Source organism: Rattus rattus, chromosome 2, assembly GCF_011064425.1.
Source record: "Rattus rattus isolate New Zealand chromosome 2, Rrattus_CSIRO_v1, whole genome shotgun sequence".
Taxonomy (NCBI): Eukaryota; Metazoa; Chordata; class Mammalia; order Rodentia; family Muridae; genus Rattus; species Rattus rattus.
The window spans coordinates 205522927-205548604 of NC_046155.1; the positions used below are offsets into that span (position 1 = coordinate 205522927).

The window sequence follows — 25678 nt, forward strand, 5'->3', positions numbered from 1 at the left end:
TTTGACTGATGTTCGGGAGGATAATAAGGCTTTGGTAACCCAGTCCTTCTGGACCACACACCTGAGTCAAAGGCAAAGTTGGCCCAGATGGGTGCCAGATGGTAGGACTTTTGACCATGGAAACAGTAAAGCGCCAAACAAGTTAAATATTACAAGACAAGCTATAACTTTCTCTGATTTGACTTTAGCCTGAGGTAGCTGATGCCACCTTGAAAATAAAGGGGTCAATAGTGACTAAGTGGGGGTTCAGACTGCTGCTCATTGAGTAGAAGACACTAGAGGTCAGGTTTTATCGAGTTTTCTGGAGTGAGAATCAGTCTGGTACTTGGGCAGTCATCATCCACATGACAGTTTTTTAACATCCATGAAGATGCTTTTCCTTTCTGGTTTGCAGGCTAACAGGAAGATAACTTCACCCAAGTGTTAAACCAGCAACAAGAGTCACCAGGGAGGCAGAATGACAAGCTTTTCAGAGACCCCTTAGAGTATATTGAAAAACCAAAGTATTTAGCAAAAGTGGTCTTCACGTTTCTACGACAATCAAGGCAGCAGTTATTATAACCCTCATGTCGGGTGTGTTATCTCCGGCAAAGCAAGGGAAAACTAAGTGTAGTTTTCAGCTGTGAGACCCACTAGATCAGTGATGTTTAAGTTCAATAAAGCCAAGTAAAGCAAGAGGACCTTGGGGGTTGGCATGTTGTTTTTGATGTTGATGGAATTTTTTTTTTAAATTTTCGTCTTGTAGTTTGTTTTACTAGGACAGGAAAAAGAGACAGAGAGACAGAGACAGACAGAGACAGAAAGGTCGTTAGAAAAAGCTATGATTCTGCTCTGGAAGATGATCTCACCTCTGAGTTGATTCTGGGGTCTGCAGAGGGCATTTTATAGTATGAGGGGTTTTCCTTGGTAACATTTCCCCCTTTGTCACTTGCAACCATCTGAAATCTCACTGGTTTTAGCTTGGCCTAATTATAAGGGATCCATTATGATAGACTGCAAACATGTTGGCCTAATCTGTCATTCCAAAACAAGGCTGCTTTGAGAGCACAGGATGTGGGCAGCCGACACCCACATCAGAGTTTAACAGTATCTGGTTAAGAGCCTGAAGTCTATGCACCTTCTCTTCCCTGGCCAGTGGTCCCTGCCATTCTAAAAGGGATTGAGCATAGTCTCTTCATAGGAAGAGAGAAAAGAAAACTGGTCACGGATTAACTGAGGAACTAGACCCTTTCTTCCTTTTGAATTCCTTCTATGAGTGTGTTCTCACACTCACACAGACACACACAAGGCACCCAGGCCACTGTGCACCATCGAGAGACTGTCCCAGAGAGACGGAGTGCGGCAGGCAATAAGACTCTTGGCAGATGAACACTTGTCTCACAGAAACAGCAAACTGGCAATCTCTTTCGTTTTTTAATGGGAAGAGGTCAGAGAGTAGAATCCAGTTTTTCTTTCTCCTTAAGTATTTTGTTTAAATTATTTCCCCCACATTTATTTTTCCATTCATGCAATTAGCCGATACCCAGCAAAGACTGCAGCAGTAAGAACCAGCTGATTTGGCGGAGCTTTTAGGAAGCAGCTAACTTTCAAATGAAGACCATGGCTCTGTCTGCTCTACAAATGCTGCCTGAACCCCAGTCAGATGCTCGAGCTGTGTTTTAGGAGCTAGAGATTAGACAGCAGCCACCTAATCAAATTATCTTGGCCTTCCAGAACTTACCTGTGGGAGGTGTGGGAAGAAAAGAAAAATGAACAAAATAAATTAAAAACACAGAGAACATTAAATGCAGGCAGAGCAACTGCAAAGCGCAGGGGAGGAAATATTGAGTGTGCGGTGTATGGGGAGGAAACAGTGTGTGGGACTGAGAAGGGCCAGGACACAACTGTCAATCATGCTTGCAGGTTCCCAAGGGAATTTCCCAGCCTGCCCTCGCTTCCCACGCAGAGTCCCACACCACATTACAGACGGCTGCTTCTGCTCGAAGCAACACATAGTCATCGTTTTCCATTCCTGCAGGTCAGAAATGGAGGAACAGCTTAGCTGAGCTCTCTCAGGGTCTCATACTGTCAGGGTATGCATGATCAACTAGCAGTTCAACCTGGGGAGATTATATCCAAGGCTCATATACGCTGTTAGCAGATTCATTTTCCCAAAGCTACTTGAAGGGCTCAGGTTCTGATTTAGTCAGCCTGCGCCTTCGCGACTGCATTTCTAACAAGTTTTTGGGTGGAGCCCATGATACTGGTCAAGAGAACATAGTTTGAAAACTAATTCCTAGATTATATATTCAGTCAACTCCTTCTACAACCCCATATCAGCCGGCTCTTCATCTCCTCTCACACCTGTGAATGGGCCCTCAGCGGCAGGCTCTGCCTATAAGAAGAACGTGTAAACCTGGCCACCCAGCCAAGCTGTTTAACCAGGAAATTGGACTCTCAGGAACCCAGGGCATGATCTAGAAGAGAAAACAGAGCCTCAGGCTCAACAAATAAAGTTCTCACTTTAAACAAAGGCTCATCCAGAAGCACATGTATGTGGAGTTAACAGAAAACGTTCAGGACGGGGGTCAGGGATCCTGAACCGCCAAATTTTAGTGTACTTGCAAGTTGAAAGTTAGCTGTGCAGCGTCATGAATGCTGATAAAAACAACACAATGTCTTGGTTGGCTAAAGCCAAAAGATAGTTCACTACGCCTAGTCATAGCAGTTGTCAAAATAACATGGCTGCACTAGTTCCCCGAGCTATAATACCAAAAGGCTGATGTAATCAATTGATGAAGGCCAGGTCTGTCTGTTTGGACAGTGTGTGTGTTACAGGGGAGTAGCACTGAAATTGGGAAGTCTTGATTTCTATAAGGGTTGCAAATATGTTTCATATCTGCCAACAGCAAATAAGGCAGCCATTAACGAAAGCGGTTTCTGTCACCCAGAGCTGCACACAACCTTGAAAACCCGTCCAGAGAATTAAAAAAAAACAAAAAAACAAAACAAAACCTTAAATTCTCAGAAGATGAGGTGGATAAGCTTGAGAGCCCCCTCTCAAGAACAGGCTTCTAGCTGCCAGGTCTGCAGGTCATGCTGAAAGGATTGGGAATGGATCAAAGAAGGAAAGAAAACCACTGAGGAGGAAAACTGAAGTAGAGTGTTGGGGGACGAGACAGAGAAAAACTCGAGGGCTCAGAAGAGGAGCAAAGAGCGAGAGCATCGTTCTGATGATTTCTACTGAGATTCCAAAAGCAAAGAAAAGCCTGAGAGAAAGCAAAGAAACTACCTGTTAAGGAGTCCTGAGAGGGCAGGAGAGAAATACTGGTCCGTCCTAGAGTACAATAACCAGTGGCCGGTGGGCAAACTTACTCAACTCTAAGCCTACTTTGAAAACAGAGTTTTACATACCGCAAGTCTACATTTTGTTAGACACTCCTGTGGACACAGCAAGTGGACATTTAAAACTGTGGGGCAAGGTCATGGGTGGAAAAAAATATACTCTGGGGTGATTAACACTTTGACTGAATCCAGAACTGTATTTCATGAAGCGATGGGTAAAAGAATGAGTGTAGGCATAAACAAACAAACAAACACCACAAGCCAAGGCTTGAGTCTTACGGTAGACAAGAGGAGAACAGAAGGTTCATGTAAGAAAGAGGAGAGAGGGAGTGGACTCTAGGATACTGAAAATCAGAGGAGGGAAATACTGATAATAGACAAACATGATAGGGCTGAGGGGTAACATGTGGATTGTGTGTTGAAAGAGAAAGGAGAAAAAGGAAAGGGTACTGTCTTAGGGTTTTACTGCTATAAACAGACACCATGACCAAAGCAACTCTAATAAGGACAACATATAATTGGGGTTAGTTTATGAGTTCAGAAGTTCAGTCCATTCTGATCAAGGTAGGAACATCCAGGCATAGTGCAGTAGGAAGTGAGAGTTCTACACCTTCATCTGAAGGCTGCTAGCACAATAGTGACTTCCAGGCAGCTAGGATGAGGGTCTTAAAGCCCATATGCACAGTGACACACCTACTCCAGCAGGGCCATTCCTTTGTAATAGTGCCACTGCCTGGGCCGAGCATATACAAACCATCGCAGGTACTAATCCTTTACTTCCAAATCAAATAGAAACCAAATCTAAGGACACAGCTAGAATAGAGCCCTGCTAAGGTAGACACCGTTTAGTATAGGAGAAGACAAGTAATGTTCTATCTGGGGCTTTAGGGCTTCATCTGAGGGCGAAAGGGTGATATGCTTTGTACTAGTCCAGAGTCAGTAGAATGGTGGCTCTGAGCTCTGTGCCTATCCATGGTCAGACCTCTGTGATGCAGTTGTCTATTTTCATGTTACAAATTCCTTGGTTGCTGCAGTCAACTAGATTTAACAGTGAGTATACTAAACATGGGATGAAGCCAATTAGGAATGGGTTTTTTACTTTCTTTTATTAGAAAAGGTCATCAAAATCTCAATTTACATCTAAGATGTTGAATGGTAAGATATAAAGGACTAGTCCTTGATTTAATTAATATTCTTGCTCAACTCTCTTAAGGAAGGAAATCAGCAACTTTATAAACAAGTGAATTCAAAATACCATGACTCTCACTCCTTTCAACCCTTGAATTGTTTGAAACAAACATTGCAGGTAACATGCATATGCTAGAACTTCCTGGAATCCTTCAGCAATTAAAGAGAAATCCCGGGGGCAAGAACTATATTTTCCTCCTGGCCTGCCCTGTGAGGTAGGGGAAACTGTCCTCCCCTAATGCCATTATGTAGAAAGGAATCCATTTGGAAACTGGAATGCTGAGAAGCATACACCATGATGGTTGTTTGTCTGTATGTCTGCTTGTAGCTCCTACCATTGCTATTCCTGGTTCATTCACGTATAAAGAAGAAATTAATAAAAAACCCAAATACCCCAACACCCAGACTCTAAAACAGAGCTATCTGCAATGCTTCCTCTCTCTCCCTTCATCTCAAACTTTTCTTTCCTTTCCTTTCTGCTTCCTAGATCCCCTCTGACAAGATGCCCTTGCTATCAGATCCATAGAGAAAAAAAATTTCTAACTGAAAGAAGAAAACCCTATTTTGCAATTTCCCAGGAGTTGAAGAGGATCCCACAATTTTAAATCTACGTCAGAGAAAACGCAGTTGTCTAGGGTATAAATAACCACCAGCAACTATGGAGCTAGGTCTGACACTGTCACACATTTTCAGTACATTTTCTGGTTACAGTAATGTACCAGTTTTGTCACTTGCAAAAAAAAAAAGAAGCAGTTTGCTGATGACTAAGGGTATTGTAGATTCGTGGTTTCCATCTGGGAATTTTACTTCTTATATATCAAAGTGCAACATTTGTATACCAAACACATCCTGAGAACCTCTTTACAATGTATCATTATTGAAGGACAGGAAGCTCCCTTTTAGCTTCAGTTTTATTCAAATACATCAAGATGTTTGTTGCCTTCCTCCGCACATCAGTAATAATTCTTAATTGAATGGATATATTTTAGGTAAACTGAATTTTTATTTTATAAACATTCCATAGACTACAGCATGGTATGGCATGCTTGGAGTCTACATTGTAACATGGGTTTTCCTGTGTTCTTAACTGTATCATAACTCAGTGAGTTTAACAAGTGGCTTCCAAGAATCATTTTGAGAATTCCAAAACATCCGTAATGACCATCTGCATACAGCATACACTGATAGCAGGCCAAGTGTGTGGCTTGGGCAGACACTTTTTTCTTCATTTAACACTTTATACCCTGGTCACAAACCTTGCTAGTAGCTTAAGGAGCAAATTCTCTGTTTTGGTTTTAGTTTTCATAGTTCCATTAAGGCAGGTACTTTGCTAATATGAATATGGGTGAGAGTGAAATCAATAAAACATTTTCATCTAAACAATTGCGTATTATAATATTCACAAGGTAAAACAAACTGTTGGTGGGGGTACTTTTTACAATTAGTCCTTTTCATCAGTGTCTGAGGGATACAGATCCCATTTTCCAGAAATGAACACAAATATCCCATAACTTTTAGTTTCTTTTAGAAGTCATGAGATTGGGGATGGAGAGGTGGCTCAGTAGATAAATAGTAGTATCTGCTATTAATGTAGAAAGACTTGGATTTAGGTCCTGGCAATCCAGGTGAAGGGTTAGCAATCTGTAACCCCAGTGACAGGAAGTAGGGTGGACAGTCAGTATAGCCTAAATGGTGAGTCCTAGATTTACTGAGAGCTCTTATCTTTGACAATACAGTGGATAATGATACAGGAAGACTGCTGGGCTACACACACACACACACACACACACACACACACACGCAAATATGCACACATTCATACACAGACATATACACACATGAGGGGGAAGAGAAACATAAAATTAAAAACACTGACATTCTTAGATATGGGCAAAGAAATGGAACGTTTAAGCTATTTTAAACTGACTATTCCTAGATCTAGTAGTAAAAATTCTGTACTGTTTCTGCAAAGCCCATGTTGGGCAATTTAACAGAATTCTTCGTCATGTACTATAGGGCAATAAGCTGCTAACCTCAGCCATATTAGGAAGAATATTCTCAGAGGTCTCGGGGATACCAACTTACCTTCAGATTCTATGACCTAGACCCTACCCAGATACAGAATAATAGTGCAATTACCTTCTGCCCTTCAAACGCTCTCTGATTGTATAGACTATAAAGTGAGTTCACTATTGCAATTTGGTGCTCTGACCGCTCATGCCAACATGAGCAGGTGGTTCTGAAAGTTACTAAAACCTCAGGTACAGAGTCTAGCTGTTTGCAACTTGCTCTGTTTTGTTTTTTTTTATTTAAATTTTAAAATATTTTGAGAATTTCATACATGCTGACTGTATCTAAACCATTTATACATTCTCTTTTTTAAGTGTGTGTGTGTGTGTGTGTGTGTGTGTGTGTGTGTGTGTGTGTGTGTATCCTACTGAGTCCATATAGTGTTGCTTCTTGTATGCATTACAAAGGATTGGATACCTATCTGGGAGCTCATCTCTAGAGGAGAAATGATTCTCAGTTTCTCAGCATCCATTGGTTTCCTGTAGTTCTTCATCTAGGAGTGGGGGCCTTGTGAAATTTCTCCATCCACATTGGCATACTCCAACATTTCTACGTTTCCTGAGATGAGGACAATTGACTAACCATCCTTACCTAGAAAATGAAAACAGCATCCTTGTAAGTTGGATGTGATTTTCGTTGAGGTTTAGTCTGTTGCTATATGTTGTAATACTAAATACAGGCCCCCAAGACCAAGTTGCCCCAGAGATGAGACAGTGTGCTACATAGACACAAGTGATTCTACGTTGTGATCTTGCCCCCAATTTATTTCCGATTGGCAAATAAAGATTCTGCCTATTGCTGGGCAGAATGGAGATAGGCTTGGTATTCCAGGCTTTGGTTCAGAGATCATGAGGAGAAAAAGAAGAAGATGGAGAGAAGAAAGACGCCATGGGTTGGTAGTCAAGAAAGCATGGCCAATGAGGGCTCTCCAGTTGGAGTTAAGAGCAGCCCGGATGAGACACAGTAAGTGATAGCGCGGGGTTACTGATAGGAAAATAGATTCTAATAGCGTAGAGGGTAAATCCGTCCAGCATTACTGCTGATTAAGGCTTAGTGTAAATAATAAAAGTTGTGTGCCTTTTATTCAGGAACTGAATGATCAAAGGCAGGGTAGAAGCCCCAGATTGAGCTTAAATACTCTCTACAACTTTTTAATAACACAATGTCATCTTCAGTATGTACAAGTCCAAAATGTTATTATTAGCTTCAGCGTGAATTAGTTGTAAAAATCCCATTGGGATGGAAATAAGCCACCTAATGCTCTATGAACGATTACTCGTGGTGATGAATTCTTAACTCTGCTACCCTCCATTTCTATACCATTTCTATCCAGTGGAGGACCCTAGGAAAGCACATGCTTCCGATTCAGCAGAACTGGAATGAAGTTTGTCTTTCTCACTCCATTTCTGACCTCGGTTTTCCTGTCTGCAAATGAGTTAAAGGTAAAGATACCTACCTTACAATGTTACTACACATTCCCATAAAATAATGAATGCACGGGCAGGTCTTGGCAGGAGAGGCAACCACAAACATCTACTCAGTGCTCACCATGTACAGAGCACCATTCAAATGTCTCGCATTTGCTAACTCACTGAGGCTTCACTAGGACCCTAGAACATTAGACCTATTGTCTTTAGTCCACATGCGAAGAGGCTGGGACCCTGAGAAACCATTACTTTTCCTAGAGTCGGTTGATTTTTAAGTTAGGGTGGTAGAATTAAAATGTGGACAGGTTTCCTTGATTCCAGGGCTGTAACCACTACAGATGCCCCAGTGCCTACTGGAGCCAAGGGTCTGCCATACTTGTTATTACAATCACAGCAGATACAGATTTTCTGGGATATTTATTTAACTGAATCAATAGTTTCTGAAATGTTTATTAGTTGCTATAAAGTGCTAAGTAGCAAATCTGCCAAAATGGACTCTCTGTTCATAAGTTTTTGAAGAAATCTGTAAGTCTGTTTATTCAGAATATTAAGAAATGTTAGGGAGAGCGATTTGAGATGGGCTCTAACCATCAATAGCATCTGTTTCATTATGTTCTGATGAGTTGCGTTTGAATTGCAACAAGAATATACAACATAACCAAACACATATATGAGATGGTTTAGCAGGTAAAAGTTCTTGCTACCAGGACTGATGAACTGAATTTGATGCCCAGAATCTATATAGCAGGAGGATCAATTCCCAGAGATTGCCTTCTGACCCCCACAGGAATACTGTAGAGTATATGCATTCCCCTTGAAAGGAAAAAGTTTAAAATTGCCCCCTAGACAAAAGTTGAAGCCAAAAACGGGCCCTGGAACTGCCTGTTCCTGAAGCTAGTTGATCACAGAAAGAGTAATTGCACCAACTGGTTCAGCCACTTTATTCCAGAAACTAGCTAACCATAACAGCAGCTGACCATAACAGCGGCTGACCATAACAGCAGCTGACCATAGTAGCAGCAACTGGTTAACCATAAAGTTAGATTAAAATCTTAAAGAACAATCATGAGAAACAGGAGGTTCGTCCTTGTGATTCAGTATGGTTTTTCCTTTAAATACCCCTTCTTCCAACCATTCGAGGTCGAACTCCTCTACCCTTGCGTGGGATACGAGTCTCGACCCCAGTGCACTGGTTTCTGTCATCCTTATCAATAAACCTCTTGTTGATTGCATCAAGATCGGTCTCTCGTGAATTCTTGGGGGGGTCACGTCATCCCGAGACTTGAGTGAGGGTCTCCCCGCTTCGGGGGTCTTTTACCCTAACACTAAATAAATGTATGAATTTTTACAAAAAAATGACAGTTAAATTCCATTGTTCTAAACTTGATTTTATTTCCTGAAATGGCATGAAATTTTTATTAAAACCTGAATTGTCTCCTAATGTAATATAATCATATAGAAGCCTGTTGATATTTAGCAGGGAAGGAAGAAAGGACTGTAATAAAATGGCATAGTTGTTTACAAAGCAAGTCCTCACTCTTTGGGGGACTAGATAGTTGACTACTTGCTTGCCAGCAAGCCTGATGACCTGAATTCAGCCCCTGGGGAATCACTTGGTCAAAGGAGCGAACCAGCTCCTGAAAGTTGTCCTCTGACTGATACATGCGCTCACATACACATAAAGTAAATGAATGCTATAAGAAAGAGTCCATGTTCCAAAGAGTAAAAACTATACGCTGTTGATATTTCACAGATCATCATTCCTGGCCTCATTTTCTGTTTATATCCTTCCTTATTTCTTTTCATTCATTTCCACTGGGTTTTACCTATATATCCATATAAAACTGTTGTAAGGCCTTCCTGGCACAAGGGTCTTGAGCAAAGCATAATGTAAATCAGTACTGACACTGGCATTTTAACGGGATTTGCAAACAGGTAGGAATAAACCAGTACTTATTATTTCATGACACTCATGAGACTTTACCATTCTCCTGGGTTAAGTGTCCAAATGAAAAAAGGCACTATTGTAGTAGACTGAACAATCCTTAACTGTAAAAACTGCAAGTTAATATGAAAATAAAAAATTCCTTACAGATGTGGTGAATTTGAGGCTTTGGAGCTGTGCAATTTAGCCAGATTTAGCCAGGTGAGCCCTTAATGCCAGTGCAAATTTTTATGAGACGGGCAGAGACTCACCACAGTTAGAATGGGGGACGTGCTGCGGCTGCAACCTCAGAAGCAGAGATTGGTGCCTCTGCCAGACAAGACTTTGAGCACCTAAAGCTGGTAGAGGAAAGGCAGTGAGTCGCAGACAAGCCCTGTCAATGCTGCCACTATGTCTCTCTGGTCTATAGAATTGTATGGGTTTCAGCTGCAAAGTCTGCAGTAATTTGTAAGCCACAGGAAGCTAAACCACTAGTAACTTGATATGCAACTTCATAAACAACAAGGTTTTCCTTTCAGCATAAAAAAACACCAAAAACAAACAAACCAAAAAGCCCAACAGTAATAACAAAAAACAAAAACCACCCTGGGAAACATAACAATGAGGCTATTTCAATTTAGAGAAATAAAACATCAAGGTACACTTGAAAAGGATCAGGAACTTTCACTTTTAAATGGCTAATGCACATCTCAAGAGCATGCTAAATTCCTAACCAAATTTGCTTACAGGAGGTATTTCTCAATTTAAGTATGAAGTTATGCCCCAATATACACACCCTAAGTTGAAAATGCCTTAGCATGAGAAGAGTCTGAAGCAATTTAAACAATTAAACATCATAGCTGAGCACCGTTGCTCACTGTAGCAGGTCAACTGTTTCATACAGCACCAAGTGGTTGACTAGAAACTGTAGCCGGCTGCCATAATCTACCATCAGAATACTGTGGGCCAGTTAGCGCTCCCTGCTGTGACAAAATGCTTGAGGAAACAGCTTGTTGTGTGAAAATATTATTCAGATTCATGGTTTCTGTAACTCTGGTCCATGGCCAGCTTGCTCTATGACTGCTGGACTGTAATGGACAGAATGTTCCTTCAGTTAGAGCTCCTGTGGGACACAGTTGCTTCCTTCAAGCAAACAGGAAGTAGAGCAGGATCCCATGCGATGCAAAAGTCTCATGGACCCATGTCCTCGTCCAGGTCCCACTTCCCACCAACTCCCAGGACTGTCGTCATATTACAAAACCATCAACAGAGTCACACTTGGATTACGGTCCAGTCCTCATAATTGAACCGCCTCTCAAATGACTGCAATCACCATAGAGACATCAAGTATTCCACACACAAGACGACAGGGAGATAATTCATAACAAAACCATAATAAGCACTGTACTGAATCCCAAGTCTGAGATAAAGATTAAAATTCTGATACTGAATGCTCATCTTTTCCACACTATTATAAAGTTCCTTCACCAGGAACACACGTGAAGGCCAACTTCTCCAGGCTAATGGAAAGCAGCCAGAGGTAATGGCCTCCTGTGGGAGCTGCCCACTCTGTGCTGATCATGAGCCCCTTCTCACAAAATCACCCACTCATAATTCCCCTGTCCCCGTCCTGCCAAACTCCTTAGGGTATCTTCTTGTTTTGCTGTTAGTAATTTAGTATTTTCACAAACCCAATGAATACGTTTGGAGAATTTCATTTCCAGGTCTTTCAACGACCTGCGTCTGCATTTCTGAGCTACTTGGATAACCCATATCTGTAGCACCATTGTGCAACAAGGGGCCTCCAGTTGCCAGATGCAGGCCTGATCTCTTACACATTTGCTTTCCTTTAGATTTAGAGGCAGACAGAGAGAAGGAGAGAGAGAACTGTCTCCAGTTCAGAAAACTGTAAAGTAAACCACAGGTTGCTTATACCTTGGGCATCACAGGGCTATTTTAGAATCTAAGATCAAATGCCCATTTGAGGTTCAATCCAGCTCCATCCAGCTCCATCCAGCTGTGAGAGCAGAGGAGAGAGTGTTGAGAGGCAGTTAAGACTTGAGTTTTATCTTTCCAGGGTCTGAGTGGGATTGGTGCTCACAATACTAACTTTGCTACTCATTGCCTATTTATCCATAAACAAGAATCTAGCCACTGTCTCACCTCCTCTGCAAAATGGAAATGACAGCTCTACCTACCTCCTTCAGTGCTACCATGGTGTCAATCAATACATATAAAGCATTAAGAATAGAGACAGAGGCCTGTGCCCAGACCTGAAGCAATCCCACAGTTCTCTGTATCCAAATCCCATGGGGGAGAGAGCTGGACTCACAGAAGTGTGGACAATCTTGAGAGCTCAGGAGAGACCCCCACTTCTGCTCACATTCCTGGCCCAAAAGGAACCTGCCTAGTGCCCTCTGGGTACAGAAATATAGGAACAGTCAGCGACAGGATCCTTCCAGTTTCTGCGTGCACCTGGAGCTGAAACCAATCTCACAGCTCTCTGTACCCAAATCCCATGGGGAAGAGAGCTGGACTCTCAGAAGTACAGATAATCCTGAGAGCTCAGAGGAGACCACATTCCTGGCCCAAGAGGAACCCATCTAATGCCCTCTGTGCCCTCTGGGCACAGGAACCTAGGAGCAGTCAGGGGCAGAAACCTTCTGGTTTCTGCCTGTGCCCAGACCTGAGTCAGGCACCAGGAGCGCTGACACATCTGAAAGCAGAGGTAAGACCAGCTCCTCTGCTCCAAGCAACATTGCTGGAGGCCACAGGACACACAAACGAGGGAGCAGTCTGGGAAAGGACTCTTCTGGTCTCTGCCTATGCCTGGAGTTGAACCTGTCCCACAGTTCTCTGTACCCAGATCCGGGTGTAAGAAAACAGCTTTACAGGAGTGCTGACACTCAGGCTTATAGGAGGGTTAAGTCACTGTCAGAGGTAGCAAGACGAGCAAACAAACGAGACAACCTGATGGCGAGAGGCAAGCACAGAAACCATAGCAACAGAAACCAAGACTGCTTAGTATCATCAGAGCCCAGTTCTCCCACCAAAGCAAATACTGGATATCCCAACACACGAGAAAAGCAAGATTTGGATTTAAAATCACATCTCACGAGTCTAGTACCCTCTGGGATTTTAAGAAGGACATAAATAGCTCCCTTAAAGAAATACAGGACAAAACAGGTAAATAGGTAGAAGCCCTTAAAGTGGAATCACAGAAATCCCTCAAAGAATTGTAGGAAAACACAACCAAACAGGTGAAGGAAATGATCAAAACCATCCAGCCTTTAAAAATGGAAATAGAAAAAATAAAGAAATCACAAAGGGAGACAACCCTGGAGATAGAAAACCTAAGGATCAGGAGTCATAGATGCACCAACAGAATGCAAGAGATAGAAGAGAGAATCTCAGGAGCAGAAGATACCATAGAGAACATTGACACGACCATCAAAGAAAATGTAAAACACAAAAAGCTCCTAACCCAAAATATCCAGGAAATCCAGGACACAATGAGAAAATCAAACCTAAGGATAATAGGTATAGAAGAGAGCGAAGACTCCCAACTTAAAGCGCCAGTAAATATCTTCAACAAAATTATAGAAGAAAACTTCCCTAACCTAAAGAAAGAGATGCCCATAAACATACAAGAAGCCTACAGAACTCCAAATAGATTGGACCAGAAAAGAAATCCCTCCCATCAAATAATAGTCAAAACACCAAATGCACAAAATAAGAAAGAATATTAAAAGCAATAAGAGAAAGAGGTTAAGGAACATATAAATGCAGACCTATCAGAATTAAACCAGAGTTCTCAACAGAGACTATGAAAGCCAGAAGATCCTGGGTAGATGTCATACAGACCCTAAGAGAACACAAATGCCAGCCCAGGCTACTACACCTAGCAAAACCATAGATGGAGAAACCAAGATATTCCATGGCAAAACCAAATTTACACAATATCTTTCCACAAATCCAGCCCTACAAAGGATAATAGATGGAAAACTCCAACACAAGGAGGAAAACTACACCTTAGAAAAAGCAAGAAAGTAATTACCATTCAGTGAACCCATAAGAAGAAAGCCACACAACCATAATTCCACCTCTAACAATAAAAATAACAGGAAACAATAATCACTATTCCTTAATATCTCTCAACATCTATGGACTCAGTTCCCCAGTAAAAAGATATTGACTAACAGACGGGATACATAAAGAGGACCTGGCTTGTTGCTGCATACAAAAAATATACCTCAGTGACAAATACAAACACTTCGTCAGAGTGAAAGGCTGGAATACAATTTTCCAATCAAATGGTCCCAAGAAACAAGCTGGAGTACCCATTCTAATATCGAATAAAATAGAATTTCAACCAAAAGTTATCAAAAAGCATAAGGTAGGACACTTCTTATCAATCAAAGGAAAAACCCACCAAGATGAACTTTCAATCCTAAATATCTATACTCCAAATGCAAGGGCACTTACATTCATAAAAGAAACCTTACTAAAGCTCAAAGCACACATTGCACCTCACACAATAATAGTGGGAAATTTCAACACCCCACTCTCATTAATGGACAGATCATGGAAACAGAAACTGAACAGAGACATAGAGAAACTAACAGAAGTTATGAACCAAATGAATTTAACAGATTGTTTATAGAAAATTTCATCCTAAAACAAAAGAATATACCTTCTTAGTACCTCATGGTACTTTCTGCAGAAATGACCATATAATCAGTCACAAAACAGGCCACAACAAATACAAGAAGATTAAAATAATTTCCTACCAGGTCACCATGGACTAAGGCTAGTCTTCAATAACAACAAAAATGACAAGGAGCCCACATACACATGCAAGTTGAATAACGCTCTATTCAATGATAACTTGGTAAAGGAAGAAATAAAAAAAGAAATTTTAGAATTGAATGCCAATGAAGGCACAACATACCTAAATGTATGGGACACAAATAAACCAGAGCTTAAAGGAAAACTCATAGCTCTGAGTGCATCCAATAAGAAACTGGAGAGAGCATACATTAGCAGCTTGACAGCACACCTAAAAGCTCTAGAACAAAAAGAAGCAAATATACCCAACGGGAGTGGACAGCAGGAAATAATTAAACTCAGGGTTGAAATCAGTCAAGTAGAAAGAAAAAGAACTATACAAAGAATCAACAAAACCAGGAGCTGGCTCTTTGAGAAAATCAACAAGATAGATAAACCATTAGCTAGACTAACCAGAGGGCACAGAGAGTATCCAAATTAACAAAATCAGAAAGGAAAAGGGAGACATAAGAACAGAATCTGAGGAAATTTTAAAAAATCATCAGATCCTACTGCAAAAGCCTATATTCAACAAAACTTGAAAATCTGGAGGAAATGGACAATTTTCTAGACAGATACAAGGTACCAAAGTTAAATCAGGATTACATAAGCCGTCTAAACAGTCCCATAACTCCTAAAGAAATAGAAGCAGTTATTAAAAGTCTCCCAGGCAAAAAACAACCCAGGTTCAGAAGACTTTAGTGCAGAATTCTATCAAACCTTCATAGAAGACATAATACCAATACTGTCCAAACTATTCCACAAAATAGAAACAGATGGAGCACTACCCGATTCCTTCTATGAAGCCACAATTACGCTTATACCTAAACCTCACAAAGACCCAACAAAGAAAGAGAACTTCAGACCAATTTCCCTTATGAATATTGACACAAACACACTCAATAAAATTCTCACAAACCAAATCCAAGAACACATCAAAACAATCATTCATCATGATCAAGTAGGCTTTATCCCCGGGATACAGGGATGGTTCAATATACAGAAATCCATCAATGTAATCCAGTATGTAAACAAACTCAAAGAAAAAAAACATGATTATCTCAAGGCCCCTACCTAACATATTAAAAGTAATATACAGCAAACCAGTAGCCAACATCAAACTAAATGGAGAGACACTTGAAGCAATCCCACTAAAATCAGAAACTATACAAGGTTGCCCGCTCTCTTGCTACTTATTCAATATAGTACCCACAATCCTAGCCAGAGCAATCAGACAACAACAGGAGGTCAAAGTGATACAAATTGGAGGGGAAGAGGTCAAAATATCACTATTTGCAGATGATATGATAGTATCTTTAAGTGACCCCAAAAGTTCCACCAGAGAACTACTAAGCCTGATAAACAACTTCAGCAAAGTGGCTGGATATAAAATTAACTCAAACAATTCAGTAGCTTTCCTCTACTCAAAGGATAAACAGGCTGAGAAAGAAATTAGAGAAATGACACCCTTCACAATAGTCACAAATAACATAAAATACCTTGGTGTGACTTTAACTAAGCAAGTGAAAGATCTGTATGTCAAAACTCCCAGTCTCTGAAGAAAGAAATTAAAGAAGATCTCAGAAGATAGAAAGACCTTCCATGCTCATGGATTGGCAGGATTAATATAGTAAAGATGGCCATTTTGCCAAAAGCAATCTATACATTCAATGCAATCCCCATCAAAATTCCAACTGAAATCTTCATAGGGTTAGAAAGAGCAATTTGCAACTTCATTTGGAAAGCAAAAAACCCAGGATATCAAAAACTATCCTCAACAATAACAGAACTTCTGGAGGAATCAGCATTCCTAAACTCAAGCTGTGTTCCAGAGCAATAGTGATAAAAACTGCATGGTACTGGTACAGAGACAGGCAGATAGATCAGTGGAATAGAATTGAAGACCCAGAAATGAACCCACACACCTATGGTCACTTGATCTTTGACAAAGGAGCTAAAACCATCCAATGGAAGGAAGATAGCATTTTCAACTAATGGTCCTGATTCACCTGGAGGTCAGATGAATTCAAATCAATCTATTCTTATCGCCCTGTACAAAACTTAAGTCCAAGTGGATCAAGGACCTCCACATAAAACCAGATATACTGAAATTAATAGAAGAAAAAGTGGGAAAGAGTCTCAATCACATGGGCACTGGGGAAAATTTCCTGAACAAAATGCCAATGGCTTTTGCTCAAAGAATGGACAAATGGGACCTCATAAAACTGCAAAGCTTTTGTAAGGCAAAGGACACTGTCATTAGGACAAAATGGCAACCAACAGATTGGGAAAAGATTTTTACCAATCCTACAACAGATAGAGGACTATATCCAATATTTATAAAGAACTCAAGAAGTTAGACTCCAGAGAGTCAAATAACCCTATTTAAAAATGGGATACAGAGCTAAACAAAGAATTCTCAGCTGAGGAATATCAAATGGCTGAGAAGTACCTAAAGAAATGTTCAACATCCTTAGTCATCAGGGAAATACAAGTCAAAACAACCCTGAGATTCCACCTCATAGCAGTCAGAATGGATAACATAAAAAACTCAGGTGACAGCAGATGCTGGTGAGGATGTGGAGAAAGAGGAACACTCCTCCATCATTGGTGGGATTGCAAACTGGTACAACCACTCTGGAAATAAAAATTGGACATTGCACTACCTGAGGACCCAGCTTTACCTCTCTTGGGCATATACCCAAAAGATGCTCCAACATACAACAAAGACACATGCTCCACTATGTTCATAGCAGCCTTATTTATAACAGCCAGAAGCTGAAAATAACCCAGATGCCCTTCAACAGAAGAATGGATACAGAAAATGTGGTACATCTACACAATGGAGTACTACTCAGCTATCAAAAACAATGACTTTATGAAATTCATAGGCAAATGAATCGAACTAGAAAATATCTTCCTGAATGAGGTAACCCAATCCCAAAAAAGCACACATGGTATGCACTCCCTGATAAGTGGATATTAACCCAAAAGCTCAAATTACCCAAGATACAATCCATAGACCACATGAAGTTCAAGAAGAAGGATGACCAAAGTTTGGATGCTTTAATCCTTCCTAAAAGCGGAACAAAAATATCCATAGGAGGGGAATGGAGACAAAGTTTGGAGCAGGGACTGAAGGAATGGCGATTCAGAGCCTACCCCACCTGGGGATACAACCCATATACATACAGCCACCAAACTCAGACAATATTGCTGATGCCAAGAAGTGCATGCTGACAGGTGCCTGATACAGCTGTCTCCTGAGACACTCTGCCAGAGCATGACAATACAGAAGTGAATGCTAGCAGCCAACCATTGAACTGAGAACGGGGTCCCCATTGGAGGAGGTAGAGAAAGGATTTAAGGAGCTGAAGGGCCCTGCAACCCCATATGAACAACAACACCAACCAAACCAGGGACTAAACCACTACCCAAAGACTACACATGGGCAGACCCACGACTTCAGCTGCATGTGTAGCAGAGGATTGGGCACCAATGGGAGGAGAAGCCCTTGATCCTGCCAAGGCTGGAGCCCTAATGTAGGGGAATGTCAGGGTAGGGAGGGGTGTGGTTGGAGAGGGGGAACACCCTTATAGAAGATTCAGAATAAGGATGGGATGGGAGCTAATGGACGGGAAACCGGGAAAGGGAATAATATTTGAAAGAATATCCAATAAAAATAAATTAGAAAACAAGAATAGAGGCAGAGACAAAACAAACAAGACTAAGCTACTTTGACTATTGATAACTGGACCTAAAGTCTATGATTCTCTCACTGTAGTGTGTGGCACTCTCCTGTCAGTACCCTGTGGTGGTTTTACATCTTAGTTTGTGAAGTAAGTGCCACATGCATCTTATTCTCTGCTTTGAGTTTCATGAAGTGGAAATCAAGTCTGGTCTTGCTGATCTGATGCTCTGTCTGCAAGAAGATAGCACTCAAATATTTGCTCACAGATGAAGTAACGAGGGCATTTCTAAGTCTACAGCTTCAGGGACCATCAGAATTCAGGTGGGTGCTTTTTCACTACTGTAATTCTTTTACTATTTTATTGAATAATAGAATCACTTGGGTAGCTTTCAAGTATTCTCATGCTCAGACCCCAGGGATTCCAGAATGACTGCTATGGGATCTGCCCAGTCCACTTGAGTCCATATCCATGGGGTCTTCAAACTTGCCCATAATTAAATGCAGATAAATAATACTTGAAAAAAACTATCTGAATGTGTACGGACTTTTCTCCATTGTCATTCCGTTGTCACTAATAAGTGATCTGGGGACTACTGAAAGTGTACAGGAGATGAATAAGAGGTCCTAGGCAGATATCAAATACACTTGAGATCCTTGGGGTTTAATTTTTTTTTTTGACTGTAAGTGGTGTGTGTGTGTGTGTGTGTGTGTGTGTGTGTGTGTGTGTGTGTGTGTCCCACAGAGACCAGAAGAGGGCATCCAATCCCCTAAAGCTGAGTTGTGTAGATAACCAAACTTAGGTCCTTTTCAAGAGCAGTACAGCTCTTAAGCACTGAACTGTCTCCATCAGAGATTTTGGTGTCTTTATAAGGGTCCTGGTGTCAATTCTCGACAATACTTAGAAATAAATGCATTCTAGTCTGAAAGTCAGGTGGGAAAGCTCCAGTACTGTCAGTGTCTGCTTTCGTTCAGAAACAAAGGCATCTGCTGGACGAGTCTGACCAGCAACCAGGGCTCTCCACTTGCTGAAGGTCAGCAGGGACCTTCCCCCAGCCACATCTGTAAGCTGTTGTTACATGCAAGCTTTCTCAAAGAACTCTATCAGTTTAGTCACACACACTCCTCAGCCCCAGATCAGCATCAGCATCTGGGTAGTTTCCTCATCTTTCACAGACTTCCTCCCAGCCCCAACCCACATCTGATCATGTGGTCTGCCTCAATGAAGACTCTTGTTATTCTAGAAGGTTTAGGCAGAATCCTTCTCACTCCTTCCTGATGCTTCCCCAGTAACCCTACATCCGCTGACCCCCACACTACCCAGCTGGACTTGTTCATGCTTTTGGGATTCGGGTTTCGAGCTCAACTCCAGGGTTGCACTCTCCTTTCCTCTTCAGATAATGGGTGTGTGTTAGGGAGGGGGTGTGTGTGCTGTAGCTTCCGGGCAGGACCTTGGCTGATTCTTTAACCAAAGAAGAGTATGGTTCATGTTGTTCAGACTATTGTGATCCTGGCAGCAAACCAACTGAGTGACTCCAGACCTACAGACTGCCAAAGCTGCCCTCATTCCAGCTGCCATTGCCCTTAGAACGCATGAGGTCCGGAACCTCTTTACTTCATTAAAAAAAAAGAAAGGTTTATGTATTTTAAAAGGCACAACAGAATTCCTCAGTGGGAAGAAAGGTAGTCCTGATGGCGTTAATGCAACCCATTCCTTCTGAGTGTCGCTTCCAAAGTGGATTTCTGAGCGTTTTCGTCCTCTCTGTCTCTCGCCCCACATAGGACCACCTCCCATCCTTTCTAAGGAAAGGATGAAAAACCAGGTCAGGGTTATCAATCTGGAGGCGGGGGCGAGGGAGTGGGAGTGGGGGGAGTTGTGAAGCTCTTTTGCCATTGAAAGGCCAACCCCCCCCCCCCACGCTGCAGCCCCTGTATAGCAGGGGCACTGAATCTCCACAAAACTACCACCTCTCTCGGGTCCGCGCCTAACTTGTGAACAGCGGGACGTGAGCTCCAGGGCCCGAATCCCAAGGAACCAGCTCCCCCGCCCCCACCGCCCACCCCCGGGGGGTGGAGAGCAGCGCAGGGATCCGGAGCCTACACAACAGGTCCTTTGAGCACCTTCCAGGTTGAGGAAGTGTGGCCCACAGACTGCTGGAAGGGACAACACAGTGCAGACAAGGACACAATCCCCTGAGGACCGGCTACTCAGTTTTTGGGTCCCCATTCCTTCCCTGGTCCCCAGCCCCACCGCAAAATCTGAGTTAGGCAAAGGATGCAAGCGTGATCCCGAAGGCGCGCGTCGGCTCCGAGTTCCATCCGCGTAGGATGTCCCTGTCTGTCCGGGAGTAAAGTTAGGTAAAGGAAGAGAGTCTCTCTGGGCTTCTGAGGACCAGACCTCGGGGGCGACCGGCGACCACCCACCTTGTGCCTGCGCCTCCATGGTGGCCGGCGTGGAGCTGAGCGCGGCAGGGAATCCACGGACTCCTCGCAGAGCAGCAGATGGTAGCGGTGCCCGAGCTCGGAAGACTGCCAGCCACGCCGCCCGTGCCCTCTTCTGGGCGAGCGTAGCGTGGAGGAGGCGGGGGACTGCGGGCGGCCACCACTGGCCGCTGCTGGTTACCTCCGCCCCTTCCAGTCCACCTGGTCCACCCAGCGCAGCGGAGAACGCCAGGTTGGGCGCCACCTACTGGCCGCTCTGCGCACCCAGTGGGAGGCTTCCCCTCCAAGGTGCAAATGCCCAGACAACCAGAAGCCTGCAAGATAAGACACAAATGCCTTGGCAGGAAGGAGATAGGGAGGGTAGGGGTACAATGCTGAGCCACTGCTTCTGGTGGAGACGGTAGTGTTAGGTTCCTGGGCGCCCCAGTACCATATTTTTGTCAACTGCCCATTACATAACTTTGTTTTATATGCCCGTTTAAAGAACTCTTACTTAATGTAATTGGTTCTTCTAACACTGAGTAAACAGCGCTGTAACTCGGACCAAAACATAAGTTATTAAGGTTATGTAATGTGTAAACTTCCTCTGTAAAGTTCATCACACTCTACTGCACTTAGGGTGTTGGGCATGGATTCAGTCTCAAACAAAAGTCTGAAACGAGGCTAGGCAGTGTTGGCGCGGGGATAGGTTAAGTCTCAATATTTTGAGACTTAACAGAAGAAAAGCTGTGTTTTGTGTTAGCATGAGCCTTGTTATCCAGAGCCTGTAGGCTGTGCCACTGGGTTGGTGGTGTAGTCCTTTTCAGAGAAGACTGAAACTTCAGTCCTGTGTCAAGGCTTGTCTGGAAGTGTAACTGGAAAACCAATAGTGAGTATGAATGGGCGTTCACACGTCACCTCCACCAGTTTCTACCTACTTCCTTTTCCTCAGCATCTCACAAACTCCACAAAGCACAGTCTAGCATTTTCTTACGCCTGGTGTTACATAGTTTGCATTTTTTTTTTTTTTTTTTTTGGTGAAAGGGTGTCATTCTCTTTCTCTATAAAATAGATGAGAAAGTCTGGTGAGATTGAAGGTGGTTATTATATGAAATCTCCCGTAATTTCAGCCAAAGAGCCTCAAGCAGATTTACAGCTCAGGAAAGATAGTGAATAATCAATCAAAAAGTCGTCTATTTTCACCACATCCAAGTTACTCTCAAAGTTACAGGCTAGAAATATGAATGGGCGTCCTTTCCCTTGAGAGAAAGAATGCTGGTGGTTTTGGGGCATGTACACAAACAGGTGGTTTTTGGTTGGTTGGTTTTGTCTGTTTTTCTCAGTTTTGTGCTGAAGATCTCATAGGTATGTAATCATTTTCATGACATTTACCCTATGACTTTTAGTGAAAGTAACTAGGAAGGTTCGAAGTGGCAAATGGATGAATAAATCACTTTTAGAGCCTATTCAGTTTTTCTGGTCTTCTTAATCCTAGAAATTACACATCGGGTCACAACAGTTGACTCCCAGCAGTTAAAATGAGCTAACGTTGTTCCTGACTTTTCATCTCTAGCCACCTACTTTCGTCTGGCTTGTTTCCAATTGCTAAAACTTTAAGCTTCTGCCCTTTTAACATTTTGGTCATTTTTTTTAATGATCATAAGACTTGGACATTCGTTCTTTGCCCTAGGGATTTGGCTAGATTCCAAGACTATAAATGAAGGGCACAATTCTCCCTTCCCTTTCAAGGGGTTCATGATCTATTGAAAAGGAAGGATAAACAGATCCTTCATGAATCGAGCGAAGGTACTGAGAGCTGTGCAAGGCAAGGCCCAAATGCCTGAGTTCACCACCACTACAGACATCTCAAGTCAGACCCTGGTGAGGAAATTTGTTTTACTTCATCTGAATCTTGAAGGATGTCTAAGCAGCCAAATAGTCCTGTGACCCCCGTATTTGTTACTTTTTATTGTCACTGTAGACAGATATCAGACATGAAGCCAGGAAGGGAGGAGAGGGAGTGGGTGGAAGGAGGGAGAGAGAAGAAGAGAGAGGGGAGGGGAGAAGGGAAAGAGAGATAGGAAGAGAGGGAAGTATAGGAGAAGGGAAGGAGGAAAGGAGAGAGGGAGGAAGGGGAGGGGAGGAAACAGGAAGAGAGAGGGGGAAGGAGGGAGTGAAAGAGAGAATAAAGAAAGGAGAGAGAGAGAGAGACAGAGACAGAGACAGAGACTGATGCGGCTTGGCTATAATGCACAAACCCTCCCTTCCTCACTCGTTTCCTGCAGTGTGAGCTTGTCCTCTCGAAATTTCCACTGTCTCACAAGTCAGCAGTACTAGCTAGAGACTGAGGTCGAACACATGAACTTCTGTTTTTTTACCTTCAAACCAGAACACCACCAAGCTGTGACTCAGCTGAGAAAATGGGACTCAAGTCAACAAGAAGCTTCCTTTTCCTTCTCACAATCATGGAGTTCCTCAGCCTCTTGAAAGCTTACACAAGCAAGTTCCTTGTCTTTTTGGCGGCTATGCCTGGAGCACAACACACAGGTGTGAGATAGTTAATGCGTTCTGGACCTCTCTGAGAGGCTCGTTCTGAAGGAGTAATGGTGTAGAGGACAGCATCGATGGCCAAGGGAAGGCGAGCTGGCCTGAAGCAGCTCTAGGCTGTTGATCATGCGCAGTGCTGAGGGTGCTCATGGGATGTGGGCAGTGTTGGGATAGAAATCATGACTTGCGTCTGGACAAACCACACCAAGCCAACATGGTCCCGTGTGGAAGGGGTTTATTGGGATGATGGAGACAAGGGTTGAGGGTAGCAAGAGAGGGAGAAGAGAGAGAAAGAGAAGAGAAAGAAAGAGAAGAGAAAGAAAGAGAAGAGGAAGAAGGCAGAAAGGCTCTGCCTTTTCTTTGAAATGTGATGTAACTGCTCCCAGGTGAAGGTGGGCACTGAACCAAATGCATGCTGGGATTGTATGGCCATTGCCATGGCAATAGATAAGCAAGTGACCAGGTGGCGTCACTGCTGGAGGCGAACGCGGTTCCTCATACCAACAGGCAGGGCATAAAAATAAGATGGAAGGTTGGACTGGCAAAACACAAAGCAAAAACTGTTCCTCTTCTTCACGATCGTAGCTAGACCGAGCACCTGAGCTTGGGGGTACATTAGACTCCCACTCTGAAAACCGCCTGCTGTATGGCTAATGTGAGTCTTAGCCTGGCAGTGCCCAGCTTTCTGCATTTTGTGATATTCGTCGATGTGTTTGTTCTCATCTTCCTGCTCCATTGGCATTCATGAAGCATTGACCCCAGCATCCTGAGCATGAGGACGGAATGAGGGGCTTTGCGTCATTTCTGTCCCTGGGCTCATTTCCAGACAATCTAATATATTTTATATTTTGAAAGCTCTCTGGGCAGTATTGATATTCTCCTAAAACTGAGAACGGCTGTTAGATATTATCCACAGCAAAGATGAAAGGCAGTGATTAAAATTAAAATGTTGTCCCGGGTAAATACATGTAAGGAGAGAGGAATATGAGAAGAAAGATCAACGGTCTTTGTCCCTAAATGCAGAAGAGTTGGAGAGGGTGTAGAAACTGGAGAAGGTAGATATTCAAGAAGAGGCAGACATGGGTCCCTCTGTGTGTCCCACTGTCTGTCCTTTGCCAACCTGTGCCAAACAGGGAAGGCCTGACCACTCTGTTTCAAGCTTTCACTCCTACTTTTAGTCATGGGCAGAGTGTTTTAGAGATGTGTGTGTGTGTGTGTGTGTGTGTGTGTGTGTGTGTGTGTGTTATGTATATCTATAAATTCTCAGGACTTTCAAGCAATGTGAAAGACAATTGGGACTTGAGCACCATGCAGGGTGTGAAGTGAGAGGAAGAAACACCCTCCCTGAGTAGGGCAAAGGATTGGGGAGAGACCATATGAATTCCTGAATTCATTGCTTTTTTTTCTATCCCTGAAAATCTTCCTGTTCTGGGGAGGATTAAAAATGGAAGTTCAGGGGTTGGGATTTAGCTCAGTGGTAGAGCGCTTGCCTAGCGAGCGCAAGGCCCTGGGTTCGGTCCCCAGCTCCGAAAAAAAAAAAAAAAAGAAAAAAAAAAAAAAAAATGGAAGTTCACCTACACAGTTTTTTGTGGAGGCCAGGGGAGATGTGGCATTGGTTTTGCCAGGACCACCAAAATAGAAGCCAAGAGGAAGTAAAGACCACATGAGTAGAACAACAGCGGGGAGCTTAGGGCCCACCAGGGAGAGTAAACAGGCTGTCAGCATCATCAAACCAAGCATGGATCTGCTTAGGACTTTCCATTCCTGCAATGCCCACCCTGTCCATACGGCCAAGAAGAGCTGTTGTTACCTAGAAGAGAGAAGGACTATTGGATCTGAAAATCAAATTAACTTTTACTTCATGACCCTCTAACACACACACACACACACACACACACACACACACACACACACACACACACACTCGGGGGTAGCGGGGAGGAGAGGCAGAGAGAAAGAGAGATAGAGACGAAGACACACACAGAGAAAACAAACTAGAGAGATTTGCTTTGAAATAAAGACATCTAAATCATGTAAGAGACAATCCAAAATAAATGTAATTGCCCCAAACTACAATGATAGATTGTACAATGAGTCTAGACCAACTACCCAAAAGACAGGCACTATTGAGCAATTGAGACAATAATCACAGAAACACAATCATTTCATCATATCTATCCCTCACAAAATTGAGTCCTTAACAGACTTTATAAAACTTTATATAACATGTTTTACTCAAACTCAGTTAGTGAGTGAATCTAT

General features: G+C 42.7%; 1 protein-coding gene across 3 annotated transcripts in view; it reads right to left on the reverse strand.

Moving 5' to 3' along the window:
• Tpd52l1 (TPD52 like 1) overlaps positions 1 to 21099 on the reverse strand; it is a 114704-nt gene extending 93605 nt beyond the window's left edge. For 2 of the 3 annotated variants that reach the window (XM_032894869.1, XM_032894868.1), the window contains exon 1: positions 20873 to 21099. In XM_032894869.1, the coding sequence (XP_032750760.1) occupies positions 20873 to 20891 (19 nt within the window). In that variant the 5' untranslated portion in view covers positions 20892 to 21099. The remainder of the gene's footprint in view (positions 1 to 20872) is intronic. The other variant, XM_032894867.1, reaches the window with a different exon arrangement.
• Positions 21100 to 25678: the final 4579 nt, after the last annotated feature.